This window comes from Etheostoma cragini, chromosome 20 (genome assembly GCF_013103735.1).
Source record: "Etheostoma cragini isolate CJK2018 chromosome 20, CSU_Ecrag_1.0, whole genome shotgun sequence".
NCBI classification, from domain to species: Eukaryota; Metazoa; Chordata; class Actinopteri; order Perciformes; family Percidae; genus Etheostoma; species Etheostoma cragini.
In genome coordinates, this window is record NC_048426.1 from 12314195 (window position 1) to 12334228 (window position 20034).

The following is a 20034-nucleotide window of genomic DNA, read 5'->3' on the forward strand; positions in this document are numbered from 1 at the left end:
CTCCGCAAACATACTGAACGTGAAATGTTTGCTCATCAGCTAATCTCAGTATGATTGGACAACCGGATTTCCCTGAAGACCCCGAAGATACGGAGGTCAGCTATGACCTCCAGGCACTGCAGCATCATCAGACAATCAACCTCCAACATCATGCAAAATCTATTATATTTTCACAAACATTTTAATCAACCTCCAATATCCCAAAGACACAATGTCCTTGTCTTTCTTGTAAGCTCCGACAGCATCCCTGATTCAGACTTGGTCAGAGCCACGTCCGTAGACTAGGGCCCAACAGGGATCAGTCATCTGAAAGACTCCTGGTTAATCACCTGGCCTAAAAGCTTGTTTCTTTATAAATGGCGTAAAAGTGTTTAGGATTGATGATTGTGTCTGTAAATTATGAGGAGCATTAAAAACAGTGATGCCAAAATATCACTGGTTATTGTATACTTTGTATGTCTTCTTGAAGTTTTATACTACCATCAAACTGTGGCTGAATTTATTTCCACAAATACACACATGGGTTTACCCTACTTTCTACACATCACCATCTACACACTCAATAAATGAATTGAATCGCATTTGAAGCAATTCTGAAGCTCTTCTGGAGTTTTTCCATTATATGACTTCATCAGCAGATGGCGTTTGCTCAGTTGTCATGGTATTGTAGAAGTTAAACCAATACTTTTCCTTTTTTGGAGCCTTTAAATGACTTCTCTTCGATGTTGGTTTCAATTTCAGCTCTGTTGTTTAATAGGTACTTGGCACATGTTTGGCTGCCACTTCTGATTAGTTTGACATGCCACACGCCATTTGTCAACCTCAAAGTAAATTTTCACTTTCCAACAGTTACTTATGTTACTGTAGTTCTTTGCATTACATCAATTCAGCAGACAAATTTGACTAAAGCAACTTAGTGAGTTGTAGCGCACCTATACAATTGCTCTCAACACACACACTCCAATCCCATGCATTTCAGACACATTCATGAGAATGCAACATCTGGATTGCACATTTTAATTGCTTTTCAATCTACAGTTAATTATATAACACTGAAAGAATGTAGGCTAATAACACAGACACAGCCTTCCTAAAAAATATATTATCTGGCAACACATGAGCACACAATTTAAAACCAATGAGCTTGTGCAAATTAAAAGGAACAACATTTGTTGCCAAGCCGAGCGCTGCAGAATTGTCTCCACTTTCGAGCATGTTCATATCTTATGGTAGTAGCAGGTGCTGCAGTGGCAGTCTGTGTGGTTTCTCACCCTTATGCCGTACACCTCTACCTGAAAGATGCAGGTGAAAGACACAATAGTGATTATAAACAAAGTCATATCAATCTACAGCAGTAAATATGATCAAATGCTCTTTTCAGCAGTGTGAAGAGACATTAGAAGGTCCACTCCTCAATTTCTTTTTAGTGTAGGTGATGGGGGACAAAATCCACAGTCCTTGTTTTGTGCAAAAATGTATTCAAAAGTTCATCTGAAGATAATAGGCTTCCATAAACTTAGTTAATGAAATTAGGTGCACATCTTCCAAAGTCATAGTCTTTTTGATATGAAAATCTGTTTCATTGGAAAATGTTTCCCTCAACGTTGGGCTGCATTAAAACAATAGTAAGAAAAGAACTAATATTTCTGAAACATGCCTTAAAAGTAAATTTTTATCTTTTTTATTTGAACAAAAGTTGTTTGCCATATCTTTTGTCTGCACCTGTACCTCATAGTAGTCCTTTGCGACACAGCATGTTGCCTCTGAGGTGATGTTCTTTGGGATCTCCATTTTCGTCATGGCCGTGAGAGGTGTTGGGTACGCTCTGGAGAAACAGCAGCCCATGCACTGGTAGACCGGACGATCCCTCGAGAAAAGATTGTTCATTCCTAGTTTGCACTCCTCACAGCCCACTGGAGAAAGACAATGCTGTTGATCATGGACAACTTTTGATACAGTGACATTTTGAGATTCATGTGAGATTTAAAGCCCAGTGTACAATCATTGTCAACGGAGATAAATAAAAGCAGATGGTGCTAATTTACTGAAAATCATTGTTTTGTGTACTAGATTTATGAGAAGAGTACTTAACACAGTAGTACTTGTATCTGTAAAAATCTTACTGTTTAAGTCAATGTTGGGGTAAGCATCAGCTATGTAAAAAAGAAAAGACAACAGAAGAACAGAAAGTCCAGTGGATTTCATTGAGCCCATCGTGGTTGCATTAGTTACCTATTAACACAGAGACAAAAGAAAAATGATCACTCAAAAAATATCTTGAATCAAAGCATGAGCAAATCAGAGACAGAGATAGAATATTACCATGCTGAAAGAAAGTTGCCCTTTTCATTGTGCCTCTGTGCTGCCCTTCATGTCGTTTTATACCTGTGTCCCTCAGTTTGTGGCAACTTGGCGGATTAGGTGAAACCTACCAACCTTATCAATGATCTCACTGACCTCTTTGCTACCTTTCTCATAATCCTTTTAAAGGACAAAATGATAATAACAAATTGTGGAAAGCCAAAACATACTTCCATCATCCTTCCATCCTGACTATGGATGCTGCATTTAATCCCTGGGTTTTAGTTACTTGGTAACTGGGGTTATTATTATTTGTCATGTCATTGCAAAGGGATCATCATCAGGGGTCATTTGAGTTTTTCTTGGGCATTTCGGTTTACTGCCTAAAGAACCATTTTAGGCTGCACGTGGCCTAAAAGAGTTTTTATTTATGAAGAGTGTAAAAGTGTAATGCTAAAATATCCCCCAGTAAAATCTAAATAAATCGGGGTACATTGTTAGAGAGACATGCCAATTGTGAAGGCTTTGATCTACCAATGAGAGGCTGCTTATTAGCAAAACGAAATTAATGATACAAGAATTCATCTCAATTTAACACAGAATCTCTGACGTTGAAATTTTGACATCAGTTCAGAGTTGAATCTATTAGTCAATAGACAAAACTATTTTAATAACTGATGAATAACTGGTGATTTTTTTAAAGCGCAATAAGGTGCAAAATGTCAAACATTCTGTGTTTCCAGGCTCTAAAACGTGACAATTTCCTGATTTTCTTTGTAAGATATAATTGTAAATTGAATATTGTTGCGTTTTGGAGATTTGGTCAGACAAAACAAGTGATGGACATTTTTTCCCTATTTATTTTACATTTAATTGATTAAACAATTTATTAATTGATTATTGAATTAATGATTTATTTGAAAAGCTGCACACTTATCATTATTTGCATCATTCAACACGTGCAATTTTGACGTTGGATACTGTACATGTTATTTAATGTATACTGTTGCCTTGTATCACACCAGAGGTTTTTGAGCTAGGGTCTACTGGAATAATGCCACATGCCATAGCTTTAAAGATAACAAATTAATTTTAAAAGAGAGATAGTAAATCTAACTAAACTTTAACAAAACATTACATCAATTATTTATTATGGGTGTACTCTTTTTACACATAATCTTACACTATATGTTGCAGCAAAACTAATGTCAGGGCTGCAGGCTTTATCAGAACTGGAGGAATTGATTGATGGAGGAAATTGTGAATAAATGGAGAGATATTTGATAGTTGTTAAGGAGTATCCATCTTTGCCTCTGCCTCCGACATCGGAAATGTCAAGGATGAATATGAATTTATTGTGTATTTCATTTGTCTGTTTACATAAGTACCCATGCTCTGTTTCCTTGGTCGTGCTGGTGATAAATCCTTGGCCTAAGACTCGTAATTCAATAAGTGCGGAAGACGAGATGTTCTATTGTCTGTTTTCTTGCTTCTTTGTAACATTGTGTTGAAAACCCTACAGTTTAAAATGTCTTTCCTGCTGACAAGATTGACATCAGTGGCTGTAGCATTGTGTGCTATTGCTTTATGGCACATGTCATTTTATCAACATCAAATCAAATGTCCTGTCAATCAAATAAAACTGACACAATAGGCCTATTACTGAAACATAAATGTTTAAGCATAAAAACAGAATCTGAATATCAACAGATAAACCTGAATAACAATCACATTGCTCAAGTTCTGACAGCTTGTTAATCATGTCATATTCTTATATAATGTCACACTTGGAGATTTGCAGCTGTTTCTAAAAAAAATCCTTAAAGGTATCATGAAGTGGACCAATGATGGAGTTGAGCTGAGTATGTTTAAGATATGAGAGATATGAGGCATTTAAGACACCGGAAAGTGTGTTGTACATTAGAGCCCAACAATAGTTCATTGACAAAGCAAAACCCACCAAGGTGAGAGTAAAATCACACAGGATTACTTAGAGGACCTGTGTAGCTTTCCTCTCTCTATGTTTGTATTCTGTCATTGACATGCTTCTCGCCTCCCGGTTTATGCAAAATAAAGAGTGGTGCGAGAGTTTTTCATGTTCTGCGGATAGCTCAGACTCTCTTTTTACATGGTACATTGATCTGGATGGATGAGGATGAGAACCAGAGAGACGTGGAAAGCCTCAGGTGTAGAGTAAATTGTGTAGCCTCCGTGGTCACGCTCGGTGAAACACTAGTCATATTATTTTTAAGGGCTCCAGTGTCGATGCTGTCACTGAGAAGAGCGCACAGAAGACCGTCATAATCTCGTAATATCCTCATATGACACAAGTGTTGTCTTTTCCTGGATTTATAGGCTGCATGAAAGTAGATTGATTAAATTTTCTAAACACACCACTGTTCTAGCTGTGATTATTTGCCTTTACCCACATTGTTATATTTTATTTCAACATAACCTATTTATCAAACATCTCATTGTGTGCATATTTTGTGAAAGCACCAATTGTCAACCCTATCGCAACAGTATCGTTATAGAAGTATTCGGTCAAAAATATGGGGATATTTGATAGTCTCCATATCGCCCAGCTGTATCAGCCAGGCTCAGTTCAAAGCCAAGGTGCGCTGGCATCAATAGGTAAATAACACCAGACAATTACTTACATTATCAGCTTAGACCTCTTTTCTTGGCTATGAATATTTAGTGTATTCAATTGAATAAAGATGGAAAACCATCAAGTCCGAGTATGATCATTGCTCATTCCCAAAACTGAGGGCCATCTAACAATATTCATTAAAAAAAGAGTTTTAGGGAAGAGACCTTGGTGTGTGTGTGTGTACATATATATATATACTTTGTATATATTAATCTGATAAACTAACCCTAACAAGAAGATGCCGTGTTAGGAGATCAAAAATATTAAAATGTTAATCTGAAGATAAGCTTCTGCATAGTTAATCAAATAAAGTACTTAGCTTCCCAAGTTAGTCTTTTTGGTATCAAATTCCATCGATTTGTTTCTCTGGGAAATGTTTCCCTCAATGTAACAAAAAGAAGGAATAAAATCATCTAAAAGTAAAGCACCATTTTTGCATGTAACTTTAAGAATTGATCTTGGCTATTTCACATCATGCAGGCATGCACACCTATTTCAGGAATCCATGTTTAGCTGTTCAGGAGACAGACATTTTGCTTGGGACACTCTCTCCACACGGTGGCATGAGAGGTCTGTAATGTAGGGACTTATGGTCCTTTATCTCATTCAAGTGCCATAAAACAGTGGCTCTGCTGGCCATCGGAGGCTCTTAGCATATCAACTGAAACAAGCAGACATAGTCAGAGACAGACAAACAGAAAGCCAGATTGTTTTAATTAGCATGCACATCTAAGATGGTCATATTAATGAAATAAAAAACAACAGCTATATCAGTTTGACATGTAATGCTATATTTACTCTAGATTAAAGAGGCAATATTGATGCCAATAAAAGACCTTGTATACTTCTTAAACCTTCAAAATACATTAACCGTAATCATCTTGGTAATGATGATGTTGGCTTGATAAACTGGATCTTCATTTGAGTTTTTATGGCAAAAAAGTTTTATTTCATAGTTATTATTGCAGTTTAGGGTAACTAATTCTGCAGAGAGAGTTTTGGCTAATACCTAAAACAAAACAAACCGAAAAGTCTTCTACATTCTTGGCTGCTGCCTATTGGTTTTGAAACTCAATGCCAAACATTCTGTACCAATTGTTTATAAAAGATCTGTCTGAGCCATGTTTGCTCTCTAAAGAGCCTTCACTTCACAGTGCAATAAACTCATTGTAGTCCCATAAATTCAAAAAAGATATTTTTATTAACTTTCTGGGGTCTTATCTGCGCATGATATGAACAGGCTTAGCGCTCATACTGAATTGGAAGTTGTTGTATATTTAGTTTTGATATTTTACCATTTGATTTATTCTTTGTGTTACACTTTGCAATTTCCTTTTTGCCTTGTGCCATTCAAAATGTTTTTAATTGTTATGTTAGTTACATTCGTTCGTGAAACATTATTATTATTGTTATTATTATTATTACATCCAATCATTCTGTAGCTATTATTCAATATCCTCCAGCCATCATCCTCCAGCTGCTAATGCTCTTTATCTGTGGGGATTGTTGGAGTCATTTAGCTGCTAAAGTTGTATTATTTCAGCCTTGAGCAAAACATTAAGCCCATGATTTATTCTAGCTGTGATGAAAATAGCAGATTGCCCATGCCAAATGAATACCATTGTATTGTCGCTCCAATGTATTTGAAAGAATTGCCAACACTGACACAAGTATTCTTCAAATGGTAATTACTGATAGTAAGTCATGTATTAACCTTGGACTGTCACAAATATGTGAACTTAAAAATTGTAACTTAAAATTATACCCCCAAGTGGAATTTGACAGTTTACAGTTGACAGTCACTTTGAACCCATAGTATGATCTTTACAATAAATAACATTGTTTTGCAAACTACTTTATTTGCAACAAACGTTTGATTCATGTTGCAATGCATACACAATGACAACTACAACTTTCCTTTCCTCTCATGTTGCAGAGAATATTTTACAAAATCAGTAAAACGTTTTTTATAAAAACGTAATACTCTTCAGTAGTGCGAACACTTGCCCCTTATGTTGTGTTGCATCAAGCAAATACAGTAATTATATAGCCTAATTTTCCACACACATACACTTACTCTTTCCTATTCTTTTGTTCATGTGGCAGATTAACGTTCAGTCAATGAGAAGAGAGACACTGTGTGGTGGAAAGTGGGATCTACCTCACTCCTTTTCAGTCAAACCTTCAGTAATGCTCAGTAAGTGTCTGTTAAGGTCAAACATACTCTAATTTCAGATGTAGCCAACTGGCATCTGATAACATTTTGTGTGGGATTACTGACCATTTTAACATCTGTTATTAGATAATTAAAAGCCTAAATTATTTATGTTAGGCTTATTTATTTCGTGGTATTTTTTGTAATACATTTTTTGTATCTTTTGTGTTGAAGTCCATAGTTTGTGGCTTTCAGTCTCAATGTTTTTAACTGTTCTATTAACCAACAGACAACATCAGTCACATAAACGATACTGTTGAAATTACTCGTGGTTAGTACGATAATTATGATGGATGCTTTGAATGACATGCTACTCTTTTAACTGTCTATGGCAAATGCATACAAGGCAAGCCCGTGCAGGGATGTCCAAGAAACCCCATCGACTAGACAAAACTCGAGGCGTGAACGTGGCAGCCATTTTACATCATCAAGAGTGAATGACTGAAGCCGGATCAGTGCCGGGAGTTTTACACTTTTTTTGTCTTTTAAATATCACATTTATCTTCCTAAATAATCAACACCATACACGTTGGTGATCCAGCGGCAGGTAGGGCGACTGCTACTATTTTGTCACGTAATTGTTGCTTAATTGATTGCTAAAAGTCTGAATCGTGCGGCGCTGTTTCAAACAATGTGGAAACTGGTGGTGGTTGGGAACGAGTTCTCCAGACCGGCTTTTTGAAAATGGACTCTTCCTATATGGCGGCACGTTGACAAACCACGCATCTAGCAGGCTAAACCTCTAGCTCCCAAGGCCTTGTTAAATCCAATTAATTTTAAAAGCCATGCTTTGTCAATTGATGAAGTCCGTACCAACAAATGACGTTGTAACAATGGCCTCATTGAAATTCCTTTCGAATTAGCATGCTAGCTTATTTTGACAGATCATGGAAATGACATGCTCATTGTCATCGTATGCTAACAGAAGCTTGGAGGTAAAAGCCAGTTATCTTGGCAAGAATTTGCAATGTTGCGTTACTACCGGACTAACCTGAAATGCTCATTGCCTACTAACTTGTGATATTAAATGCATATGCATACTAGCGCATCATGTTATTGACCCGACGGAGGTCCCTTGTCAGCTTGGTTGCTGTAACATTAGCTAGCTAGCTGTGCAAACTAGCCCGCTAGCTAATGTTAGCCTCAACGTGTGCGAGTCAGTACCTCCCCGCTAAAGCCAACGTTACCATTACCGTCGGTTAAAAATGTATTACCGAGATTTGTTAACATTAAATCTTAAACGTCCAAAATTGATTTGCACCAGGGGTTAAATGTTAGCTAACGTTGGTTAGCTACTTTAAACGTTGCAAAAATGTTTTTTAACCAGACAAAGCACGTGTTTACCTATATAATGAAATTGATTAACAGTGACTAACGTCATGAGATCAGTTTCAAGAACCGTCAGATGCTGATATTAGATAAGGATAAAGGTTAAGGTTAGCTAAGTTATGATTGCCGTCCACGTTTTACTAAGTCCAGGGTTGCCGGATATAACGTTGGTAATGTGACCAGAGAGCAGTTTTATAGCTGTTTGCATACATTCATGCCTGTCTGTTGTTTCAAACTAACAGGACGCAATTGTTGAGTTGGCCATTAACGTAACAATTTAAGTTAGCTTAGTGTCACAATATCGGTGTCAAGAAGCAAAATGCTAAAGCGTGCATACTTGCTCATTGGTCAGCTACCGGAAACCAGGGCTTACTCTCTGATGGAACACGTGTATCAGCTATCTAGCCTGTGCTGAAGTCAGCAGTGAGAAGGTAAGTTAACATGTAATTTAGAGACCAAAGCAGACAAGGCGTCTACACTAGCAGTGATGAGGGCTGTGATACAAGCTTAACAAGTAAACTTGGGACCATTTGCAAAAACCTCTTAACCCAGAACAAACCAGAATGGAAAATACTGCCACATAGACTCTAACACAGTATTTTTTGTTGTTGTGCAATATGTCATTCAATTGATTTCTGTGGGGAATTTGGTATGTGCAATGTCTGTCCTGCGTGCAATATTCCAACAGCTGTCAAATGCTTACACATACACGTTTCTGGGCTTCTACCTAATGCAAGCTGAGAGCTGCAAATGTTATGTCAGGATAGTGTAAAGTCTCCAGACTGTACAGGACCACACGACCATGACAACTTGTTTGCTCACATAAAAATCTCCTATTTATTGATAATATGGTGCCTATTAATACAAAGGTCACTGTATCTAAGGTCATAAATGGCCAAACCATGTTTTTGTTTAAAAAAAATTCCCTGATAAGTCTGAGACTTTACACTTTTCTGAACCCATCCCAAGTCATGCCCTTGACCCAGGATTAATTTGGCTCATTGCATTTACACAGATTTCTGGAGACATGGCCACAGAACATATTAATGGAAATGGTCCAGAAGAACCAATGGACACCTCTGCTGCAGTTACCCATTCTGAGCACTTCCAGACTTTATTAGAAGCTGGTTTACCACAGAAAGTTGCTGAAAAACTAGATGAAATTTACATAGCAGGTAAGGCACAATGAATATACTTGCATATCAAATATGCACATTTTTTGTTTATCAATTTCTTGCATGTTCTGTCATTTTATCACCTTTTTGAATGGGGGAAATTGGGATGAAGCAACTTTTTGTGGTTTCCTACCAAAATGGGTACTGCAGTGCTTCAAAATAGATTACAATTTAACAGTGTGAAAATGTGTAAATGATTGCAGCATTTGCATCTCCAATATGGTTGCATGATCACTGGTGTCAAGGCGAAAAAATTGTCTTCTCCCTGTGAGTGTCTTGGTGAGCCAGTCTCTCCATTCATGAAGTTTCTGTGCATCCTATAAAATTATTGCAGAGGGACGAACTGGTGTAATTATGTCAGTCACAACTTGGATCCCTGTTGCTCTGGTCCGATTTTTACCAGTTTGGATGGGGGAAACTGCAGTAACAAAGTTTGGGGGTCATTTTGGGACTTGTTTGGTCGGTCAGATCTAGAAAAGTACTGGTCGGGCCTTTTCAGCCAGATGGGACAGAAACAATGGCAGCAGCTGTCTGGTGTGTAGCTGCCTGGGACAGGTGACGACCCCTCCACAGAGGAGAATGCAGACTGGCTCATTAGTAACTCCCAGTCACAGTATAGAGGGCCACTAGCATATCGAGTTGCGCTGTCACATCTGTTGTGATTAGTTTTACAAAATGTTGTTGCTGATTGGGAAGTAAAGTGCAGCCTGACTACTGAATACAGCTCCATTTAGATGAGGCTGTTCCTGCTCCTCCCAAAATTATCAATCTTTATTTATCCACTACATTGTTAACGATATTTGTTGCAAAATTACACGCTTGCAAATGTTTATCTTTGATCTTTCTTTTCGTTTTTAAATAGGAAGTTAGTATTGACAACTTTTTTACTTGTTAGTTAATAATTTCTCTGTTCTCCCTGCCCCTCTCCCCCTCCTCCAGGTTTGGTGTCACACAGTGACTTAGATGATCGAGCAATTGAAGCTCTAAAAGAATTCAACGAGGAAGGTGCTCTGCAAGTCCTCTTGCAATTTAAGGACAGCGACCTCTCACATGTTCAGGTATGCATGTGGCGCTGTTGGTGTGTTGTTTAGCTCAGCGTTTCTGAAATGTGGGTACACATACCCCTAGGGGTACTTTGGAGTACTGCAGGGGTACATTCATTTTAATTTAAAAAATATACTACAAATGGTGAGTTAAATAAGTGATCGATTCTAAACATTTGAAATAGCATTTCGGTTTTTCAGTTACAAGGTTATTTAGTAAAACAAACACTGATGGTGCACCGTTGTAGTACCTGTCGTTGCCTCCCTCTCTACGTTGTGAATTAAGTTGAATCTTTTAAAAAGCAATTGAAGACTCAGCTGTTCATGCAGACTTTGTTAGTCAGGGCTTTTATTTTTTTAATTAAATGTCCTTTTATTTTAATTTGTTTTGAATCAGATTTTATCGTGAAGAACTTTATGATTTTGTCTGTGAAAGTTGCTATACAAATGAAATTTACTTACTACTTCATATGCCCTTTTCTGCCAAAAAGGTTTTGCTCTGGTCAGTGGGTACTTTGTTGAAAAAAATATTTCAAAGGGGTACATTATTGAGAAAAGTTTGAGAACCACTGGTTTTATGGCTGCACAATTATGACCAAAATGATAATCACGATTATTTTGATCAAAATTTTGATCGCGATTATTCTCACGATTATTTGTTTTTTAACCAAAACAAATTTTATCGTCACATAGGCTATTTATAACTGCAAGAGGGAGTGTGATGGACGCTACTCACAGAGACGGCTGACTCCTTATGAACGGGTCCATTACGGGTCGAATGGCAGATACAAACGTTGTGTGTATGAAACGTCTGTATCTTCACTGCACTGCATTTTTATGAACTATGATATTCTGGCCATGGGTCACATCTCTGGTCCAGGTCCAGCAGCTCCGTCTCACACGCTGTTATTCTACCAACTGAAGTTAGTTGCGTTCAATAACTGTTTCTGTGTTCTTCGCCGTGGCGGTCGCGATAGTTACCAGCGGAAACACTGGTACACATACAGGTTTACCCCTCATACTTAACAATATACAGCTGTGTTAATAAAAAATTAAAACTGTGGACAAATGTCAGAAGTGTGGACCGGCGCTGTGTGGCCGGTTGCGGAGAGTTAGACGAGAGAGTAGAGGAGAGATCCAACACAGGCACGGCTTTACAGCAGAATTGGGTCATGAAACGCAAAATTAAACCGTATCCATTTAAACAGCATTGCAGCGGATGCGAGGACATTAGCAGCGGCGCGTCCTAGAGGAGCTAACAGCTAACAGACGCTACTAGCAACGACTAGCACTGGTCACTGCTGTTGTCTGAAAAACAACAGAGGGGACAAAATGTTGCATTTACTTGTAAACTGTTAAACCTTAAGACGGACGTTTAACCGACTGCTATCTGTTGAGTTTTCCTCCCGTAACTCTGTCCTCTGACTGTCTCCATCTAGAAACTAAGCTGCACGGGGTGCCGGAAACTACTCTGACTGACTCATGAGCAGACGGCTTTACGGAGCGGGAGATTGGCTTTGCAAAAAACCCTGAGCGTTCTATGAAATGATGCTTTAAAAAAAATGAATCGCTCGATCGCGCAAATCTTGATCACGATTAAAATTCGATTCATCGTGGAGCCCTAACTGGTTTAGAGAGCTTAAGTCTGTAATTTCTGTTGCCTTCATACAATGTGGAGGATTTTCCTTGCAATGGGATGTATAGGGGTCTGTAGCAGAATTGTGGTTGCACATTAGCTGATCTACAAGACAGATTTTCATTGTCGTGTAACATTAATTATGTGTCAATCAGAAGATGTCCTAATGATTTATTTACATATTCGTTTGATAGTACAACGTTTTCTTCCCGTTTTTTTCCCCCCAGAACAAAAGTGCCTTTCTTTGTGGCGTGATGAAGACGTACAGACAGAGAGAGAAACAAGGGACCAAAGTGTCAGATACCAATAAAGGACCAGATGAATCTAAAATCAAAGTAAGAACTAATCCTAAATTCAGAAACTTCTGTTTTGTTTTTAATGCTTGGGACAAAATGTCGGAATGCTAAAGCAATAGGAGTTTGGAAATATACATTCACCAGCCACTTTATTAGGTACACCTTGTTAACAGGTTGGACCCCCTTTTGACTTCAGAACTGTAAAAATTGTCATAGATTCAAAAAGGTGCTGGAAACATTCCTCTGATTTTGGACCACATTGACATCACTGCAGATTTGTCAGCATCCCTGACGCAAATCTCGCATTTCCCAACATTCCAAAGGTGCTTTATTGGATTGAGATCTGTTGATTGTGGGGACTATGTGAGTACATTGAACTCATGTTCAAGAAACCAGTTTGAAAGAAGTTGAGGTTTGTGACATGGCGTGTTATTATAGTGGAAGTAGCCATTAGAAGATGGGTACGCTGTGGTCATAAAAGAACGAACATGGTCAGTAACAATACCCAGGTAGGCTGTCGTGTCTATACAATGCGAGATTGGTACTAAGGGTCCTAAAGTCTGCCACAAAAAGTTTTGAGTGGTGGTGAAAAGGTTATGACTTTTTTTTTTTTTTTTTTTTTTGTGTAATGGTGGTTGTTTGGCTCCCCCCAGCGCCTGTAATCGGAAAAACCACCCTTTCGGCCGGCGAGTCGCCGGACTCAGCATCAGGCAGTATTGCGTGATATCAGGTCTTGCGATATAACAAATTGCTTGACGGCACTGCACACATACGCTTATTCAGGAAACGGCTAACAAGGTAGCGATGGAGTTTTTCACACCATCGTCACGGCTGAGACCGCAAAAAGTCAATGCTGCGGAAGCCCATCCGCTTCAAGATGTTTGACATGTTAGGTGTCGAGAGATGCTCTTTTACATATCTCAGTTGTAATGAGTATTATTTGAATTACTTTTTATTTCATCCAGCTAGAACCAGTCTGGCCATTCTCTGACTTCTACTATTGACAAGGAATTTTCAACCAAAGATCAGTCGCTCATTGGATGTTTTCTTTTTCGGGGCATTCTTTGTCAAACTACAGATGAGTGTGCGTGAATATCCCAGTAGATCAGCAGTTTTTGATTACATATTTGCATTCACTAGCAGGTGAACACGTGCTCCTATTAAAGTGGCTGAGCATAGTTCCTCTCTGTAACCTTATAAGACTTATTCAAATTTAGATTTTTTGGGGGGGGGGGGGGGGGGGGTTCTTTCTTGCATGCCTTTAATGTGCTTTCCCACAAGTCTTTTTTTTTTTTTTATCTTCCTGTCAAACAATATCCTTCATTTTTCATGTTTTCTTATGATCAGGCTTTGCTGGAGAGGACTGGCTACACACTTGATGTGACAACAGGCCAGAGGAAGTATGGAGGTCCCCCACCAGAGTCTGCTCACTCAGGGGTACAGCCCACTATCGGTACAGAGGTACAGAACATTTCACCTTTTTTAGTTAAACAATTCATTATAGAAGAATTGCGGTTGATTCCAAAACGTAGCTCTGTTTGTAAATTTGGAGTGCTGTCAGAATGGAAAGAAAATCTGTGTTGCCTACACCGTGTTATCCTCCTGCTTGCGTTGGCACCCAATAGGCTTAAACAGGGCAAGTTCTAAACATGTTTTTAGCCTCTAAACATATTAAAATGTCATTAAAAAAATCAGCACTGATTGTTTTTAATTTTCTCTCTACTAACCGGACTAAAAATTTCCAAACAACATAGCTATGTCTTGGAATCGACCGGAATTCTAATTTTAAGCATAAACATGCCAAAACTATGCACTGGTATTTACTTACTCTGAGTGGGTGGTTGAAACCTGAATGCACTTTGCCCATAACTTACCAACAGTGTCCAAATGATGAAACTCTTATGTTCTGTAGTAACTATGGTTACACTGATAGTTTACCGCTAAGAGCTGACTGGATACTTTTTCCCCCTAAATGGCATCTATGCCTTATGGGGCTGTAACGATACACAAAACCCAGGGTTCGGTTCGCATCACGATTTTTGACCCATGATTCGATACAAACCTTGATTCCTTTTTTATTTTTGGACTTCTTAGTAAACATATTCAATTTTTTTTCCTGCTACGTGGCATTGCTTTGTCATTGAATACATCCCACTTTGCAACACAGTTATACAACAGATAACTTATGTATTGATTGATTTCAATATTGATCGATCAGACACCAAAGATTCTTTTGCACCTTAAAATGTTTACAAAATTGTTTCAGTGGTTCATTAACTCGTTGGAATGAGACCTAAGAGTAATGGTAACAGTAATGGACAATTCCGCTTCCTAACTGTAGGGGGAACAAAGAGGAAAAGTGCTTTGCCTACAGTAAGAGGTGCTGGTTGACAAGTTGCTATTGTAAATTCTTGGTGGGTAACATAAGATTACGACACACAAGACGATTGTTTTGACCCCGGTTAACAACTCTGGACTTACCAATGAATTCATCAGTAATGTTAACGATTTTGCGATTTTGGTTTTATTTTCCCTATCGTTACAGCCCTAATGCCTTAGCAAATTAAAGTGTTGCTCTAATCACCATATTTTCCTTTCTTCTCAACCTGGCAGATATTTGTAGGTAAAATCCCCAGAGACCTCTTTGAGGATGAGCTGGTTCCGCTGTTTGAGAAAGCTGGCCCCATCTGGGATTTGCGCCTGATGATGGATCCCCTCAGTGGCCTGAACAGAGGCTACGCCTTTGTCACTTTCTGCACTAAAGAAGCTGCACAGCAGGCTGTCAAATTGGTACGTTTACTGCAAGTATGACCAGAAAACAAGGGGAGGGTCTGATGGAATTTGTTAGTTAAAACACGGCTTACTTGTTGAGTAAATTATACCGTTTTTTTTTTTCTTCTTACTTACAATATCCTCCATAATTCCTCAGTGCAACAACAATGAAATTCGACCGGGTAAACACATCGGTGTGTGCATCTCTGTGGCCAATAATAGACTGTTTGTTGGCTCCATTCCCAAGAGTAAAACAAAAGATCAAATTGTTGAAGAATTTGCAAAAGTCACAGGTGAGTCGGCATCATCCTTGGATTTCTTTCCGTATAATTGTCTAATCTACAGCTTCATGCCTTAATTTACATATTTACACAACTTTTTTATGTCTGTACTCTCCGTACAAATCTTAGTTTGTTTGAATCATTTCCTGTTTGTGTCCAGATGATGACCTCATTACAATGCTGGAGTGACTTACGTTACCATGACGGTTTACCGCTAAGATCTGATTGGACATTAAACAGTCAATTTTTTTACATGTTTTTTTCTGAAGGGTGATTGATGTCTCGATCGTAGGTAGGCCATTGATGTTATGGTATTTTCTGATGAATAGATGCAGTTAACACCCTGCTGCTTTTTCTCCACTTCTCTCCCGTTTCTTGTCTCTACAGAGGGTCTAAATGATGTCATATTATACCACCAGCCAGATGACAAGAAGAAGAATCGGGGCTTCTGCTTCCTGGAGTATGAGGACCACAAAACAGCGGCTCAGGCCCGCCGCCGGCTGATGAGCGGCAAGGTGAAGGTCTGGGGTAATGTGGTCACCGTGGAATGGGCTGATCCTATCGAGGACCCGGACCCAGAGGTCATGGCCAAGGTAAGGCACAGGGCCAGAAGTCATTAGCATACTTCTATGTTTATGTGACCAAATGTGTTTTCTTTCTATGATTGGTGCAGTTATTGTTTTCCTTTCTGCAAATAAACGTAACCTTGTGCTTCCATTACCAGGTCAAAGTGCTGTTTGTGAGGAACTTAGCAAGCACTGTTACAGAGGAGATCCTTGAAAAGGCCTTCAGTCAGTTTGGCAAGCTGGAGCGAGTGAAAAAATTGAAAGACTATGCCTTCATCCACTTTGAGGAAAGAGATGGTGCTGTGAAGGTATGGATGCAAAAATAAACTTGGACACTGGACTAACATAGAAGACCTTTATCATGAGCTTAAATTTAAGTTTGTAAGTGCAGTTTAACATTTTTTTTTGTATTATTACCTTGGTATTTCTCAGGCTTTGGCTGATCTCAACGGCAAAGACCTTGAGGGAGAGCATATTGAAATCGTCTTTGCCAAGCCCCCTGACCAGAAGAGAAAGGAGCGCAAAGCCCAGAGACAAGCCGCTAAAACACACATGTAAGAGGGAACAATACAACTCAAACCTGTGACTTTTTACTCATTCCGTTATCAAATTTTAATTTTGATATAAAGCAGGATGCCATTTTTAAGTTGAGTCTATCATTTTAGGTATGACGAATACTATTATTACGGGCCTCCCCACATGCCACCACCCACGAGAGGCAGGGGCCGAGGCGGGCGCGGAGGTTACTCGTACCCCCCTGACTATTATGGCTACGAAGACTATTACGATTACTATGGATACGACTACCACAATTACCGGGGCGGCTACGATGACCCGTACTACGGCTATGATGACTTCCAGGGGTCTGGCAGAGTACGAGGAGCGAGGGGAGGAATCCGTGGCGGTGCTAGTCAGACCAGGGGCCGCGGTGGCGTCACACCGAGGGGTCGAGTGAGCTTCACCCAGCGAGGGGGCCCTGGAACAAGCAGAGGTAAATTTAAACCTTTCTGTGTGATGCAGTTTCAAAGTGGGTAAAATAAAATGCTTTGGATTAATACATGTGGCTGTGTAGAGTAAGCCTTTTTTGTGTCTTGAATATTGCAAGAAAAACTTCTACTGAGCTCAGTCTTGGTGTCTGCATAATTTCTGTGTGGGAAAGCTCAAAACAAAACCGCTAGTTCAGAGGAATGCCTTGTATGGAAGATTATCAAATGAAAGCAGCTGTAAAGAGGGGGAGTTGAGGATTACCTACAGCGCAGGTATTGATGGTCTTGAGTTACACCTGTTGGTTACACCTGCTTCTATGCCTCATAACTAATCCCTAACCGGTGTCATCTTTCAGAGTGGCCAGTCAGTTTGTTTGCCAACAGACAAAGGTCATTCGCAACATGCTTTACTTTTAAGGAGGCCATCTGAGTTCTAAGTGGCAAAGCTGTCTTCAGTTCAGATTTTGTGGAATGTCATTAGTCTGTCGGTATGCTATTTGATGGGTGCAACATGGGTATCTGGATTTTCTTTTCAAAATTCTGTACTAATTTTATCTTTCCTCTCATTGGTCCAGCAGGGAAACGGGGCCGAGGGCGGTCCTGACCTGTCACAGTGGGTACTGACTTGATGTGTGGGGTTACACCGTAAGCTGCAATGGATGTTGAAAAAAAAGAGCACGACAAAAGGTCCAATGATATTCCAGCCTTACAGAAGAAGCATCTCCCCTCCCCATGTTTTTTTGTTTTTTTTTAGATTTCTTTCTGAAACTGCCACCTTAAAAAGATGACCGGAGGATTCTAAATACTCGCCACAGCCTCTTTGCCCCAAGCCCTTGTACCCATCCCTGATTTCCAGGGCCCTATGTATTATTGCCCTTACAATCTACCCCTTCCCTGTCCCTGAACATGCCATTTTTAAATAATTATTGAAGAAATTGCACTTTTTTAAGTTCTTGGGTTTGAAGTGGCTCAAAGGAGCTTGATGCTATTGTATATTTTTGTGCTAATCGCAATTTTTATTGTCGGAATATCCATGTTCTTAATCGTTTGATCTGGATGTTTGACGGAGAACATTAGCAGGTTTTTAGGGTGTACCCACCTGGCATGGATAAGTCAGGCATTCCATGAAAGTGGTTCTTTTCAGAACTTGTCTTTAAAGGGTTGGTTGACTACCTCAGTACAGAGGACTAAACTACCCGGCCTGTACTGTAAATAGGGAAACTATATTGATGAAAGCAGGGCTTGTTTTCATACAAAATATGCACAAGAGCTGCAGCGGGAAAACAATGTACTTAATTTAAGAGTCATTTTAGCTGCAGCTCTGACACTGCAAACAGTCAAACTGGGCATGCAAAACAATCTCATATGATGAGTCTGAACAAGCCCTGCTTTTGTCCTATTTTGAACTGAATTAGCTGCCTTGCTTCTTCAGAGTATGTAGTTACTGGTTGTATAGTTTTTCGGATAAAATGTTACTTTTGTAAAGGCTTCAAGATCACAGGCATCCAACTGCCTTTGATTAAAAGAAATAAACAAAAATAAAGCCCTGCAGTGTCCCTTTTGTGCCACTGTATTCCAGTGGGTTTGTTTTTATATTGATACAATACATTTTCAGACATCATGTAAAACAACCTAAACCAGTCTTTCATCATATAACATCATGTTAATCTTGATTGATCCCTTCCCAGCTCCAAAGACAGCAACTTTGTAAAGATATTTCAAGTTTATCTTGGATGACTGAATTGCCATATTGCCAAGTGAGCATGTGTGCCTAACGTTACCTGCTGTGATTTAGTGAGGGATCAGTCACATAGTGGTAGAAGGGATACTGCAGTGAAGGATTTCCATTTCCCGGGTATAGCATAAAGGAAACTGCTCTTCAATCCCAGTTTTCTATACAGTTAACTCCCTCAATAAAATCATAACCACCTTTTGAGAAAAAAAGATGTTAGCAGTTTTAAACTATTGTTGGTGGCCAACAACGTTTTTTGCATTCCTGCAAATAAATTGTTTTATACTGTAAAATGGAGGTGAGTGTAACTTATTTTTGTAATAAAGTTTTTGATTTCTATCTGTGTCTTAGTCTTTGGTTAACATCTTCATGCGGTGCAAATGCTCTATTAATTGGCTGGTGTTTGATTCACATTTTCAACTGGTCTGTGTTTTGAAACTACTCATTAGGGCCCGAGCACTGCCAGCTTTGGTCAGTAAAAGACCTATTGAAAATGCTCTGTTTATTTTAGTCCAAATGAATTGCAATTTTGGGGGCCTATACATGCTGGAAAAGTTATTAAACCATGCATGCTTGCCAATCACAGAAGTGGTTAATTGTTTACTTCTGATGGGGTTCTCTGGCTTGGTGTTGGCAAATTAGCTTGATATTGCCCAATACAATTTTTCAAAAAAGTAGCCTCTGCCATGAGTTCTACCTAAATGTATGATATTTGGTAAGCATATGTATCGGGTCGTGACTTGCAGAAAAGCCTCTTGGAGCCATAGCCCAAATGCAACAGAAAGTCAGCCATTTTGAATTGAAAATGTATTTTTGGTACGTTGACCATTTCCATCGGCCACACTCTGCGCCCCATATCACCTAATTCTAAGATCCCGTCTCTGTCCTAATGCATCGGCACTATCCGATTATCGTGCAAATGCAGTACTATGTTGACTGGTGTCATTACATTATTAAAATACCGCAGTAAAAACAGTTTATTGAATATAACTGCCAAAGGCAATCATGAAGGTCATCATGAATCATGAATACGGTCAATTGTCGGGCTT

At 39.1% G+C, this 20034-nt stretch overlaps 2 protein-coding genes across 6 annotated transcripts; one reads left to right on the top strand and one right to left on the bottom strand.

The window, feature by feature from the left end:
* Positions 1–1170: 1170 nt before the first annotated feature.
* On the bottom strand, positions 1171–8934 carry cga (glycoprotein hormones, alpha polypeptide). Of its 2 annotated transcripts, none has more exons than XM_034859290.1 (4): positions 8836–8934; positions 2124–2232; positions 1729–1913; positions 1171–1292 (listed from the first exon to the last, which is right to left on the bottom strand). In XM_034859290.1, the coding sequence occupies exons 2-4, from the start codon at positions 2212–2214 to the stop codon at positions 1218–1220; spliced, it is 351 nt and encodes a 116-aa protein (XP_034715181.1). In that variant the 5' UTR covers positions 2215–2232; positions 8836–8934; the 3' UTR covers positions 1171–1217. The 2 variants fall into 2 exon arrangements, with proteins under 2 accessions (XP_034715181.1, XP_034715180.1); XM_034859289.1 differs by lacking the exon at positions 8836–8934 and adding an exon at positions 2323–2494.
* On the top strand, positions 7521–19324 carry LOC117936341 (heterogeneous nuclear ribonucleoprotein Q). 4 transcript variants are annotated; one of them, XM_034859246.1, is made up of 12 exons: positions 7521–7716; positions 9514–9673; positions 10613–10731; positions 12580–12687; positions 13996–14109; positions 15262–15438; positions 15578–15713; positions 16089–16294; positions 16426–16575; positions 16700–16821; positions 16933–17258; positions 17829–19324. In XM_034859246.1, the coding sequence occupies exons 2-12, from the start codon at positions 9526–9528 to the stop codon at positions 17855–17857; spliced, it is 1635 nt and encodes a 544-aa protein (XP_034715137.1). In that variant the 5' UTR covers positions 7521–7716; positions 9514–9525; the 3' UTR covers positions 17858–19324. The 4 variants fall into 4 exon arrangements, with proteins under 4 accessions (XP_034715137.1, XP_034715139.1, XP_034715140.1 ...); XM_034859248.1 differs by having other exon boundaries at positions 17832–19324; XM_034859247.1 differs by lacking the exon at positions 7521–7716 and adding an exon at positions 8845–8929.
* Positions 19325–20034: the final 710 nt, after the last annotated feature.

What these genes read in the sequence shown, in the direction of transcription:
- cga (XM_034859289.1), bottom strand. An exon ending in CCCCAACATTGACTTAAACA is followed by an intron (nt 1,914 to 2,123) that starts GTAAGATTTTTA and finishes GTCTTTCTCCAG; the next exon opens with TGGGCTGTGAGGAGTGCAAA. An exon ending in TCGCAAAGGACTACTATGAG is followed by an intron (nt 1,293 to 1,728) that starts GTACAGGTGCAG and finishes TGCATCTTTCAG; the next exon opens with GTAGAGGTGTACGGCATAAG.
- LOC117936341 (XM_034859246.1), top strand. Translation starts at nt 9,526, where the DNA reads ATGGCCACAGAACATATTAATGGAAATGGTCCAGAAGAACCAATGGAC. An exon ending in AGCCCACTATCGGTACAGAG is followed by an intron (nt 14,110 to 15,261) that starts GTACAGAACATT and finishes TCAACCTGGCAG; the next exon opens with ATATTTGTAGGTAAAATCCC. An exon ending in GGGCCCTGGAACAAGCAGAG is followed by an intron (nt 17,259 to 17,828) that starts GTAAATTTAAAC and finishes TCATTGGTCCAG; the next exon opens with CAGGGAAACGGGGCCGAGGG.